This window comes from Oryx dammah, unplaced genomic scaffold, assembly GCF_014754425.2.
Source record: "Oryx dammah isolate SB20612 unplaced genomic scaffold, SCBI_Odam_1.1 HiC_scaffold_25, whole genome shotgun sequence".
NCBI classification, from domain to species: Eukaryota; Metazoa; Chordata; class Mammalia; order Artiodactyla; family Bovidae; genus Oryx; species Oryx dammah.
The window spans coordinates 62,784,860-62,798,715 of NW_024070209.1; the positions used below are offsets into that span (position 1 = coordinate 62,784,860).

The following is a 13,856-nucleotide window of genomic DNA, read 5'->3' on the forward strand; positions in this document are numbered from 1 at the left end:
TTAATGTAAGTAAATGTTTTGTTTTACTCATTGACTATGTTGAGATGTTGATGGAACTTTTAGAAGAGATTTAAAATTTTTGTGTTTTCAGATTTTGAGATTGTGGTTTTAGCTACAGAATCCATATCATTTCTTATGGTTCATATTTTATGTTTTATTTTTTTTTTCTCCTAGCCACCCCTGAAACTATGAAAGATGGGCTTTATTGTATTTATATTTTAATTGTGCTTTATACTTTCTAAATGATTTATAGTTACTAATAGTTTGTAATGGATAAGTGGTCATTTATAATTGCTCTTTATTTTTACCAATGCATTGCAAAAACAGAGTGCAGAGATATTTTTGTATTAAATCAAGAGGTTACCAGACAAGGAAACCTCTTTCAAAAAAATAATACAGTAGCAGAATGGAAACCAAGTTTTCAAGTGAAAATTCAGGGAGATGGCATTTGCTATGTAGTGGATAACATCATATCTGTCATCCACTAACTATTTGACTAGGACAGATATTTTTTTAATCTGCAGAAATGACAAGAATTAGTCTTCCTACACACTCTTAAGGTGTCCTCTTTGTTTAATGCTCTTTTTTACTTGTAAATAGAAATTTGATTATGACTGATAATGCCCCATTTTAATCTCATTCAGGAAGTTGTTTCTGAGCTACAAATACTTTTTAATGATCTTATGAATAAAAAATAAATTTTGACAGACCGTCAAGTTGATAAATGCAAATACAGTTGATAAATGCAAATGACCTCTGAACAACACAAGGTTAAGGGTGCCAATCCCCCTCAGTCAAAATTTATGTAAAACTTTATAATTTGCCCTCTGTATCCCAGGTTCTGCATCCCTGGATTCAGCTGATCTCAGATCATGTGATGGTGTAGTATTCATTTATTGAAAAAAATCTGCAATTAAATGAACCTGCAAATTCAGAATGACCTGTGTTGTTCAAGGGTCAGCTGTATACCATTTTCATCCCTGTAGCAGGGGGATAAAGGATGATGGAATAGAATACTAGTCAGAAAATTTAGTTGCTTAATTGATGAGTTTGTGTTTCAGAGTTGTAAAATTTATTGATTTATTACGATTAAAAATTTTTTTAAATTTAGTTTTACTGAAGTGTGATTGATTTACAATGCTGTGTTAAGTTTCAGGTATACAGCATAGTGATTGAAAGGTTTTTTGTTTTGTTTTGGCTATGGCATGGGGGATCTTAGTTCCCTGACCAGAGATCGTGCCCTCAGCAGTGGAAGCACAGAGTTTTAACCACTGGACCACCATGGAATTCCCCAGAGTTGTAAAAATTTAAATTGTATATCATTCTCATTGTGGTCAGTTGTAAAATTTCTAAATATCAGATATTCGTAGTGGTAGTCTGCACTGCCAATCAGTGAATGCTAACTGTGGATGACAGAGAAAATCCTACAGAATATTCCTGGCCAACCTGCGATACAGACAATGAGCAGCATTGTGAGCAGAGAGGACGTGAAGGAGCCCCTCATCCCTGCAGTGGACCTCAGCACAGGGTGGAGCGCAGCCTTGCTCCACTGGGGAGCACAGACTCAGCAGCTGAGCAGCTTCTGGATCTGCCAGCATTCGAGAATTGTTGAGTCTTGTTTCCCTGCTGTACCGTTTATTACCTGGAGGTAGAGCCACAGTCTTCTTGGCCCAGGTTGAGGGAAAGGGATGGGAAGGTTGGCAGTTCAGTAGTTTGTATAGTTTGTCTTTGAGTTAAAAGACATTTCCCTTAAGGGACATGAGTTGAGAAAGTCTTGTTTAAAAACAGAACACTTTGTTTCACTCTAATCTGCCATTAGCTAAAAACTCTCAGAAATCTTTGCTTTGTAGCACTTAAGAAATGCTTGGGGACTCGGTGTGTATTTAAAAAATCTGTCCTTGACTTCAATAGAGGCAAGAAACAGCTGAAGAGAATGGAAGATTCTTTTGGGTCCTTTGATTCTATTTTGATCAGCTAATCCACTCTGGCCATCAAGAAAGCATATATTAATATGTATATTACATTATAATGTAATTTCTAAATACTAATGTTCTCTCTTTCCTTTTGCACTTTCAGGTAATGTTTGAAACTTACCAGTTTTCTGGTGTGTATGTAGCCATCCAGGCAGTCCTGACTTTGTATGCTCAAGGTAGGTAAAGCTTAACTTTCAGTATCATTAATTCAAAAACATTTGTTACATGTATTTTATGTCAGAGGAATTTGATTTCTCAGAAAGTTTTAAGTCCCAGAAAGCTCAGTTTTATATATTTGTATTCAAATATTCCACAGTTTTTCAAATAAAATATACACATTTTTATTTTCTTTACTAAACAATGAAGGACTTAAGAAGAAACTTCTAAGTAGGAAGTTTCTTTGGAGAAGGCAATGGCACCCCACTCCAGTACTCTTGCCTGGAAAATCCCATGGACGGAGGAGCCTGGTAGGCTGCAGTCCATGGGGTCGCTAAGAGTCAGACACGACTGAGCGACTTCACTTTCACTTTTCACTTTCATGCTTTGGAGAAGGAAATGACAACCCACTCCAGTGTTCTTGCCTGGAGAATCCCGGGGACAGGGGAACCTGGTGGGCTGCCGTCTCTGAGGTCACACAGAGTCGGGCACAACTGAAGCGACTTAGCAGCAGCAGGAAGTTTCTTCTTTTAGGCTATTTAAAATAAGAAAATTTTTGAAGGGAAAAATAAACATGGAATCTGTTCTCAGAATTGTCAAGAGTTTAAAAAAGCCAGAAAGGTTCTTATAAAATTATCTTTTTAAAATACATAATAGATTAAATATAAAGGAAAAGGCAGACATTTGAGAGTACCTTCCCAACTTTTGAAGTGGGTTTAATGGAGTGGACCTACTTTTACTTTGTTTTCCTGGTACTGCCATTAGTAACTGCCTCCGTATCTACTGGGAATAAAATAGCAGCCATGTAGGGAGAACTCTGTATCCTGATGATCTTGAGGAGAACTTAAGAGGCCATCAGATACATGCACAGAGCCTGTTGGGCACTTAAAATGTAAAGATACCTCAAGAACTTAGACTCTTAATGGGGGAAAGATACAGAAATTGATTTAGCATGTCAGAGAAGGTTTCTGAAGGAGGTGACAACTGAATGTCAAGCCTTAGTACTTAAGTGGTATATGACAGTACAGTCGACCCTTGAACAGTACTGATTTGAACTGTATGACTCCACTTATACATGGATATTTTTCAGTAGTAAATAATACTACAGTACTACATGGTCCATAGTTGGTTGAATTGGGATGCAGAGGGCCAGCTATAAGTTATATGCAGGTTAACCCCCATATTGTTCAAGGGTCAATTGTGTTAGGAAACAAATTTTAATATGGTGATCCATCTGACTCTACACATGGATGAGTGAAAATCACTTTGTCAGAATACGTACTAGGTTTTAAACCTGTCTTTACTATTTCATGTAGATACTAAGAAAATACTTGGGGAGAATTAAATTTTTAAAGAGGCTTTATTCATTCACCAAGTGTGGCGTGAGCTTGGCGTTCTGAGGAGCTAGTGTTTGTCTGCATCTAGGAAATTGTGTTTCATTTTTTTTCAAGTAAATTTCAGAATTTATTTTAGAAAATACTTTGGAATAATAGATATTAAAAATTTTGAATCTAAGCTTTGAAACTGGTGATTCCAGTTAGGGGGTGGAGATGGGACACTTCTGCTGAAATGAATTTTTGCTTTAATTGAATAAAATTGACCTTAATAGATATTTCTAGCAATATTCATAAATCTATTTCTGTCCAAGGAGAAGATATCCTCTCTTAACTCCTGATATTTAGCTGCTTTTGTTTAAATACTGAATTCTTAGTTTTGAGAAGTGATAATCCAGTAATTCTAATCAAAAGAACTCTTCAGCTGAAGAGAACTCTTCACCTTGCATAAAAACAAGGTGGCTAAAAGCTACCAGTTAAATCAAAAAAGTAAGAAGCTACATTTGGAACCAGGAAAGGTTTTTGAATAAAAGAGGTGACACGGTGATTCAAGAAAGTATGTTTGACTGCATTTTGCGTACAGGATTGAGGAGAATAACTGGAATTATGGAGTCTGAGTTAGAGGTTAAAATGGTCAGGGAGGGTATGAATGAAAAGTTAAGAACTAGTTTGAGCTTTAAAGAATCCTTCAGAATTGAAGTAGAAAGAGTGAGTAATCCAGTGCTTTAGTTGGTATTACTGGGAGCATTTTTGAATTAATGATACTGTGGATTCTGCTTTCTTGCAATAGAAAGTCTCTTGTTTAAAAGAAAGCAACCTTAGAGGCAGCACATGATTTTTTTATGAAACTTGCAAAATCAGTCAAGGAAAAACAGATTATATGAACTTAGTAGGAGATGGTTTGAATAAATGTGTTCAGAGATAAATTAGATGTTTTGTGCATAATAAAGAAGGGAGAGAGTCTATTCAGGGATGGGACAGTGATAAAATAATGAGCTTAAGCAGCTGTAGATAATGCGTATTCTGGTTAAAAGTATCGTTAGACTTAAAAACTGCTAGAAAATGTGATTTAGAAAATTTTTTTTTTCTGAATTAACTCTGGCACAAAAGATGAAATACTAACTTTCAGCCATTTGTACTTATATATATATATTTTTCATTTCATTTTATTATTATTATTTTTGTTTTTAGCCATACTGCACAACATGTGGGATCTTAATTCCACAGGCCCCTGACCAGGGATCAAACCCACATGTCCTCTACATTGGAAGCATGCAGTCTTAACCAGTGCACCATCAGGGAAGTCCCCACTTATACCGTTAAATAGCACATAATGAGAAACAAAGAGACTTTCCAGGTGGCGCTAGTGGTAAAGAACCCACCTGCCAATGTAGAAGAGGTAACAGACGTGAGTTCCATCCCTGAGTCAGGAAGATCCCCTGGAGGAGGGCATGGCAACCCACTCCAGTATTCTTGCCTGAAGAATCCCATGGACAGAGGAACTGCGTGGGCTACAGTCCATAGGGTCACAAATGGTTGGGCACGACTGAAGCGACTTAGAACACACACACTCACAAGAGAGAAGATAGCTTCTTTGCTGGTATTTTATTAAAAAGTTTAACTGACAGTGTCTTTCTTGATTTCTGGTGAATAATTGAAGTGATTCTTTGGCTAGTCAAGATGAATTAGTCTCAGATTTCTAGCTATTTTGTATCAACAGAAATTTTCCAAACAGCAGAGTTTTGAATATACTATATGACAAAAATAATAATAAAGAACTAGATTATTTCAGCAGATTCACTATTAACTTGTTTAATTACCCTTCACAGTGGTTTTCACAAAAGTTATCCAGGATACTTAAGAGAATTTGACTTCAGGGGAATTCAGGGATCAAGATTAAAGTTAGGATTAAAGACCATGTTGTATTTTTCAGTCCTCAGTCTGGGGGTCTGTTTCTTCCCATCACTGAGGGAGCACATGATTAGAATAAAAGTCTCACAGGAGGCATGTGAGAGAACACTGACTTCAGTGTCTGTGTGTTAGAAATAAACTGCACAATAAGCAAATCATAAAGAAATGCTAGCTTTTAGACCATTTTGGTTGGTGATGTTTCTAATCAATTAGTAAAGAAGCCAGCATCTTTGAATATTGAAATACTTGAAATTTGCTGGCTTTGATTTCTGATTTGGCTTTTTGTTTACAACTTCATGATTCTTCCACAGGTTTATTAACTGGAGTCGTGGTAGACTCTGGAGATGGTGTGACTCACATTTGCCCAGTGTATGAAGGCTTTTCTCTCCCCCACCTTACCAGGAGACTGGATATTGCTGGGAGGGATATTACCAGATATCTTATCAAGGTGAGCAAAAGAGTATATCATGGAATTAGATTTTGTAAGTTTGTGTATATGTCTACTTAAAATTGAATGTATCACCTCAGGATTCTAGTGAATCTGCACCACCAGAGAAGTGGCCCAGTACTTTATTCATATAAAAATCTTTATGAGATTCACACACATGATCGTTTGTGTACTAATGAGAGTTCATCGTTACATAATTATAATTTGTCTTTCCTGAGGAATGGGAAGAGAGGTATGTCAAAGGAGGAAGAAGAGTCTTAAGACTTCCTTGAACAACTTGGGCAGCCTTTCAGCCGTAAAACCCTCTTTGAACAAGATGTATATTAAAATTTATTTGTGAATGTAATTAGTGATGATATTCTTTAAAACATTGCTAGATAAAGTATATATATATATTATATATATATAATATATATATAAGAAAGTATATATATTATATATATAATATATATATAAGAAAGTATATATATATTATATATATATATAATATATATATATATAAGGCCACTCTTTGGAAGCATGTGTGGGTTTTGTAATGTGGGGGAAAAAAGATTTAGAATATTGTCTGTGCCAGAACTCTGTAGTTAGTACATTCTCTCCAGGTGAGTGGTTCTCAATCAGGGATGATGTGACTCCTCCAGGGACACTTTGAAATGTCTGGAGACATTTTTGGTTGTTAACATCTTTGCAGGAAGGCTGCTAAACATTCTGCAATGAACAAGGCATCCCCCACAACAAAGGATTATAAGGTCCAATATGTCACTGGTACTACTGTGGAAAGACTGTTCTGGGTTGCGTTAAGTCTTCATATTGACATTGGGTTAGTAATAAGATTGGTAATGAGAATTATAATATCATTCTAAGCCAGAATTCTGTTTGAGGGTGACTGCCAAAGGATTGCCCAAGGATTTTCTTTTGACTGTAAACACAAAGATCAGAGGATTTTTAGTTTTTTATGTGAAAAGTCTAATTTGTTTATGATGTGTATCGTGTGTTTTTGTTTTTCCTGTCGGGTTGAATTCTCATTTTTGTCTGTTTAACAGATACTATTGCCCCTCTAATATGTGTCTGTCATATTTCATGATTATGGCATTGACTGAGTAAATTGCAGATTATAGGAATCCAGTGCTAAAATATTATTAATAGATATTTTGCCCATTTATTATTCATGAACTGTAAATTCTGTCACTCCCTATGAAACTTTTCTGTGAAAGTGAAATGTAAATTCTTTTATGGTAAGTAATAACTCTCCTTTCTGAAATAGTAAGAGCAAAGGTTCTGTTGTCCATTGTATTTGATATTGATGTGACATACTTAGCATTAATCCCTTTTGTGGACTTGAACTCACTCAGATTAATTGTGGACTTACTGCTGTTTTTTTGTACTAGCTGCTTCTGTTGCGGGGATATGCCTTCAACCACTCTGCTGATTTTGAAACGGTTCGCATGATTAAAGAAAAATTGTGTTATGTGGGATATAATATTGAGCAAGAGCAGAAACTGGCCTTAGAAACCACAGTATTGGTTGAATCGTACACAGTAAGTATATCTGGTGTATGATATATATATGGTTTTAAAGTGGGTAACAGTGACTATTGGTGTGTGCTTAAGGAGATTTTCTTGGAATCCAGGACTTTGGGGGTTTGGGTTGTTATAATTTGTATATGTATGACCTTTAATGTCTTTCTACATTATGATACCATGATTTAGTTATTTTAATAAGGCAAGAATCATATATTGCTTTTCTACTTTAGGATACAGTTAGATATGAAATATTATTTTGAGATTCTAGTACCTGGAGTCAGAGAAGGCAGTGGCACCCCACTCCAGTACTCTTGCCTGGAAAATCCCATGGACGGAGGAGCCTGGTAGGTGCAGTCCATAGGGTCGCTAAGAGTTGGACACAACTGAGTGACTTCACTTTCACTTTTCACTTTCATGCATTGGAGAAAGAAATGGCAGCCCACTCCAGTGTTCTTGCCTGGAGAATCCCAGGGACGGGGGAGCCTGGTGGGCTCCCGTCTCTGGGGTCGCACAGAGTTGGACACTACTGAAGTGACTTAGCAGCAGCAGTACCTGGAGTAGCATTTTTCAGCATGGGTTTCACATAATGTTATTTCTCTGAGATGTTAGTAGGTATTGACAGAAATTAAAATGAAGGGTTACATTGTCAGATAAGTTTGGGGGAGAGTCAGTTCACTTTATTAAAGGACTTCTCAGAACCTTTGATATGCTGATTTGTACATGATTACAGTATTCCTCAGCATTTCATGGGACTGGTATTCTAAGATACTTTGGAAAATGGTCATCCTATAGGATTGTTTTAACAATTCAGTAGGTGGCAATCTCCCTGACTTAGTATTTTCTTAATGAGATGTTCAGAACAAATGTTAACTTGAAATTGTAACTAATGATACTTAGAACCAAGTTATAGTTTGTATCAGGGGAGTTGAATTTTCAGTGTATTGCTGCCTTAAGTCTGTCATTTTCATCTGGGTAGAAAGTACTTCCACACTGTGTCTTTGATCTGCTACTATTGTTTAGTCGCTAAGTGATATCTAACTCTTTGCAACCCCATGGACGCCTGCCAGGCTCCTCTGTCCCTGTGATTTCCCAGGCAAGAATACTGGAGTGGGTTGCTGTTTCCTTCTCCAGGGGATCTTCCCAACCCAGGGACTGAACCCTTGGCAGGCAGATTCTTTACCACTGAGCCACCAAAACTGAAACTGAGTGATAGTCAATAAAAGCAAGTATTCTTCCACCATTTAATTCATATAAACAGAGCATATCATAAATACGTACAAAATAGTCACTTTAAAAATAATTTAAAATTTTTATAAGTTATATTGTTTCATTTCAGAAGATACTGATCCAAATAGACAATAAATCAATACTTTGCAACTCAGTCATCTTCAGGTTTGCCCTAGGGATTCTTTCCTGAGGCCTTCTTGATAGTTCCCCTAGATTTATAATTTATCGTCTACCTGACTTTGGAAGAAAGTGTCATGAAACAGAGGATAAGGGAACTAGAAATATAAAACATATTTTATCTCTTCCCTCCTTTCTCAGAATTTGAGGCAGGTTACAAAAGTATTTGTGACAAATAAACCGGGAACTGATGAAGAGGGAAAATAGTGGACAAATAGAGTATAGGGTAAGGTTTGGTGCAGAGAAATTGGGAGGCATACAGTTTTAACAGTTCTGGAAGGTAAGTAGTTCCTAGGGTAGGTGGCCCTGGGTTGATCTCCAACCAGAGCTTTGAGAAAAGCCACATTGTCCAGGTATAGATGTTTTATGCTAATGATACTCTGCCATATGAAGCTTTTCCATATATCTTGGGTGATTTCATGTGGTTTTTAAAGTCACTGGATGGTTGCGTTTATTTTGTTAAATTAAAAAAGAAATTTGATTAAGTTTATAAAAGATAATTGTGGAGTTTTTGAAAGATGTGATTGTGTTGCACGTACTGTATACAGTTAGAGCAAACATGGAGTAAATGTCTTTAAGAACTTGCTTTGAGATACTTTGTCATGTTGGAAAGTGAGTTTGGGAATCTCCATATAGTTATTATAATTACGTTATTTTAAACTGATACACTGTTAGAAATGTTAATGTAAAACTAATTCTGGTCTGTCATATAGAAATGTGTCAAACGCCAGTATATACCAGCATGCTTGTTACTTAGGTCAGTTCTGTGAATTGTGAGAGAGTTTTTGTTTAACATTTCTCATTTAATTAAACATAAGCATGATGTAACTTAAGGGTTAGCAGGGTCATACGTTAGTGGTATCTTACCAGTTGCTTAAATCTTACTTTCTTAAAATTATATTTATCTATTTAAAAATTTAATAGAACCTAGTAAGTAGGATACAACAGAATTGCCTGCTAAAAAATAGGTTAGCGTCCTTAAACTTTTTTGATTATAAGATTTTCCTTGGATTAAATGATTTGATAGAAGTTTCACACATGATAGAAAGTGTTTGATGGCAAAAAAATAGTTCCCCAGAATAATTATTTGTTGAAAGAAATTTAAAAATTTTAATTGAATGTGTACTACGTGGTAAAAATCTCTATAAACTCAAAAATATGTTAAAATGATAAAGAGAAGCAGCATTGACTCCGGCAAAGGTCCAGTTGCTATGGGTGATCAGCAGTATCTGTAGTGCTCCCTTGCACACACCAGTGGACATCACACATTTGTGTATTGGTGACTCTTTCAAGAAATTCCTGCTATTTGGAGGCAGGACATATCATTTCAAAAGCAGAACAGAGCATGATAATTAAAACAATTATTTTAATGTATTTTACTTTGTCTTTTTTCAAAAATGTATTTCGGGAGAAATATATTGCTAATGATTTTGGTTATAAAACAGGTGTACTAGCATCTAAAGAACTGGGAACTTTTAAAATCTTTTGCTGATACCTGATTGTTCTTGGTCTCTAGCTCCCAGATGGCCGCATTATCAAAGTCGGGGGAGAGAGGTTTGAAGCACCGGAAGCTCTGTTTCAGCCTCACTTGATCAATGTCGAGGGAGTAGGTGTTGCTGAATTGCTTTTTAACACAATCCAGGCGGCTGACATTGATACCAGGTACTTTAGAAATGGTTGTTTCAAAGAAGCTTATCAGATGGAATATAAATAGCTAGAGTGACCAGGTTGTCTGTTGTCTCACCCAAGTTTTTGATAGAATGACACTGGTTGTTGAATGACATATATCATTGTGTCACAAGTGCCCATTTAAACTTATTTTGAAATAGTTTAAACATTGCAAGTTTCCAGAATAGAACGGAGAACTCCTGTACACTACCCAGTTTTCCATTTTTCTGATTTTAGCATTCTACGTGTTTGTGTGCACTCCCTTTCTCTCTCTCTTCTGTTCTAGAGTCATTTGAGAATAGATTGAATATGTAAGTCCTCTTTACTCCTTAATATTTACTGTGTATTTCTTAGGAATGAGGCTGTTCTCTTATAGCCGCAGTGCAGTTACTGAGTTCAGGGGATTGATTGCTGATGTACTTTTATCTGCCACCCATATTTCACTTTTGTTCTCTGTCCCAGTAATGTCCTTTATACAGTTTTTTTTTTTTCTGGTAAAGGGTCAGAACAAAGAGCACACATTGTATTTAGTTGTCATGTCTCTTAGTAACCTTTTATCTGTTATAATTCCTCAGTCTTTCATGACATTGATATTTTTCCAGACTACAATTTGGGTATAAATGTTTTCTCATGATTAAATTTAGATTGTGCATTTTTGGCTGGAACACTACTTAAATGATGTGTCCTTCTTAGGTTATCACATCTGGAAGTGATGTCAGTTTGCTCCTGTTTGGTGATATTAGTGTTAAATTCTTAGTGAAGTTTCCTGTTTTCTCCATTGTATCAGTTCAGTTCAGTTCAGTCCAGTCGCTCAGTCGTGTCTGACACTTTGCGACCCCATAGACTGCAGCAAGCCAGGCCTCCCTGTCCATCCCTAACTCCTGGAGTTTACTCAAACACGTATCCATTGAGTTGGTGATGCCATCTAACCATCTCATCCTCTGTCATCCCCTTCTCCCGCCTTCAATCTTTCCCAGCATCAGGGTATTTTCAAATGAGTCAGCTCTTCACGTCAGGTGGCCAAAGTATTGAAGTTTCAGCTTCAGCATCAGTCCTTCCAATGAACATTCAGGACTGATTACCTTCAGGATGGACTGGTTGGATCTCCTTGCAATACAAGGGACTCTCAAGAGTCTTCTCCAACACCACGGTTCAAAAGCCATCAATTCTTTGGAGCTCAGCTTTCTTCACAGTCCAACTCTCACATCCGTACATGACTGCTGGAAAAACCATAGCCTTGACTAGATGGACCTTTGTTGGCAAAGCAGTGTCTCTGCTTTTTAATATGCTGTCTAGGTTGGTCGTAACTTTTCTTCCAAGGAGCAAGCATCTTTTTATTTCGTGGCTGCAGTCACCATCTGCAGTGATTTTGGAGCCCAAAAAAATAAAGTCTGACACTGTTTCCACTGTTTCCCCATCTATTTGCCATGAAGTGATGGGACCGGATGCCATGATCTTCATTTTCTGAATGTTGAGCTTTAAGCCAACTTTTTCACTCTCCTCTTTCACTTTCATCAAGAGGCTCTTTAGTTCTTCCTCACTTTCTGCCGTAAATGTGGTGTCATCTGCATGTCTGAGCTTATTGATATTTCTCCCGGCAATCTTGATTCCAGCTTGTGCTTCCTCCAGCCCAGCGTTTCTCATGATGTACTCTGCATAGAAGTTAAATAAGCAGGGTGACAGTATACAGCCTTGACGTACTCCTTTTCCTATTTGGAACCAGTCTGTTGTTCCGTGTCCAGTCCTAACTGTTGCTTCCTGACCTGCCTACAGATTTCTCAGGAGGCAGGTCAGGTGATCTGGTATTCCCATCTCTTTCAGAATTTTCCAGTTTGTTGTGATCCACACAGTCAAAGGCTTTGGCATAGTCAACAAAACAGAAATAGATGTTTTCTGGAACTCTTGCTTTTTCAATGATCCAGGGGATGTCGGCTATTTGATCTTTGGTTCCTCTGCCTTTTCTAAAACCAGCTTGAACATCTGGAAGTTCATGGTAAACGTATTGTTGAAGCCTGGCTTGGAGAATCTTGAGCATTACTTTGCCAGCGTGTGAGATGAGTGCAATTGTGTGGTAGTTTGAGCATTCTTTGGCATTGCCTTTCTTAGGTTTGGAATGAAAACTGACCTTTTCCAGTCCTGTGGCCACTGCTAAGTTTTCCAAATTTGCTGGCATATTGAGTGCAGCACTTTCACAGCATCATCTTTTAGGATTTGAGGTAGCTCAACTGGAATTCCATCTACCTCCACTAGCTTTGTTCGTAGTGATGCTTCCTAAGGCCCACTTGACTTCACATTCCAGGATGTCTGGCTCTAGGTGAGTGATCACACCATCATGTGATTATCTGGGTCATGAAGCTCTTTTTTGTACAGTTCTTCCATGTATTCTTATCACCTCTTCTTAATATCTTCTGCTTCTGTTAGGTCCATACCATTTCTGTCCTTTATTGAGCCCATCTTTGCATGAAATGTTCCGTTGATAGCTCTCATTTTCTTGAAGAGATCTCTAGTCTTTCCCATTCTGTTATTTTCCTCTATTTCTTTGCACTGGTCACTGAGGAAGGCTTTCTTATCTCTCCTTGCTATTCTTTGGAACTCTACATTCAAATGGGTATATCTTTCCTTTTCTCTTTTGCATTTCTTTTTCTTGGGGATGGTCTTGCTCCCTGTCTCCTATACAGTGTCTCAAACCTCCGTCCATAGTTTACCAGGCACTCTGTCTATCAGATCTAGTCCCTTAAATCTATTTCTCACTTCCACTATATAATCGTTAGGGATTTGATTTAGCTCATACCTGAATGGTCTAGTGGTTTTCCCTACTTTCTTCAATTTAAGTCTGAATTTGGCAATAAGGAGTTCATGATCTGAAACACAGTCAGCTACTGGTCTTGTTTTTGCTGACTGTATAGAGCTTCTTCATCTTTGGCTGCAAAGAATATAATCAATCTGATTTCGGTGTTGACTGTCTGGTGATGTCCATGTGTAGAGTTTTCTCTTATGTTGTCGGAAGAGAGTGTTTGCTATGACCAGTGCATTTTCTTGGCAGAACTCTATTAGCCTTTGCCGTGCTTCATTCTGTACTCCAAGTTCAAATTTGCCTGTTACTCCAGGTGTTTTCTTGACTTCCTGCTTTTGCACTCCAGTCTCCTATAATGAAAAGGACATCTTTTTTGGGTATTAATTCTAGAAGGTCTTGTAGGTCTTCATAGAACCGTTCAACTTCTTCAGCATTACTGGTCGGGGCATAGACTTGGATTACCGTGGTACTGAATGGTTTGCCTTGGAGATGAAGCGATCATTCTGTCGTTTTTGAGACTGCATCCAGGTACTGCATTTCAAACTCCTGTTGACTATGATTGGTACACCATTTCTCCTAAGGGATTCTTGCTGACAGTAGTAGATGTAATGGTCATCTGAGTTAAATTTACCCATTCCAGTCCAT

General features: G+C 37.3%; 1 protein-coding gene across 2 annotated transcripts in view; it reads left to right on the forward strand.

Moving 5' to 3' along the window:
- ACTR2 (actin related protein 2) overlaps nt 1-13,856 on the forward strand; it is a 40,513-nt gene that overhangs the window by 15,632 nt on the left and 11,025 nt on the right. For both annotated transcript variants that reach the window (XM_040224051.1, XM_040224050.1), the window contains 4 exons: nt 2,077-2,149; nt 5,686-5,822; nt 7,211-7,360; nt 10,266-10,411. In XM_040224051.1, the coding sequence (XP_040079985.1) occupies nt 2,077-2,149; nt 5,686-5,822; nt 7,211-7,360; nt 10,266-10,411 (506 nt within the window). The remainder of the gene's footprint in view (nt 1-2,076; nt 2,150-5,685; nt 5,823-7,210; nt 7,361-10,265; nt 10,412-13,856) is intronic.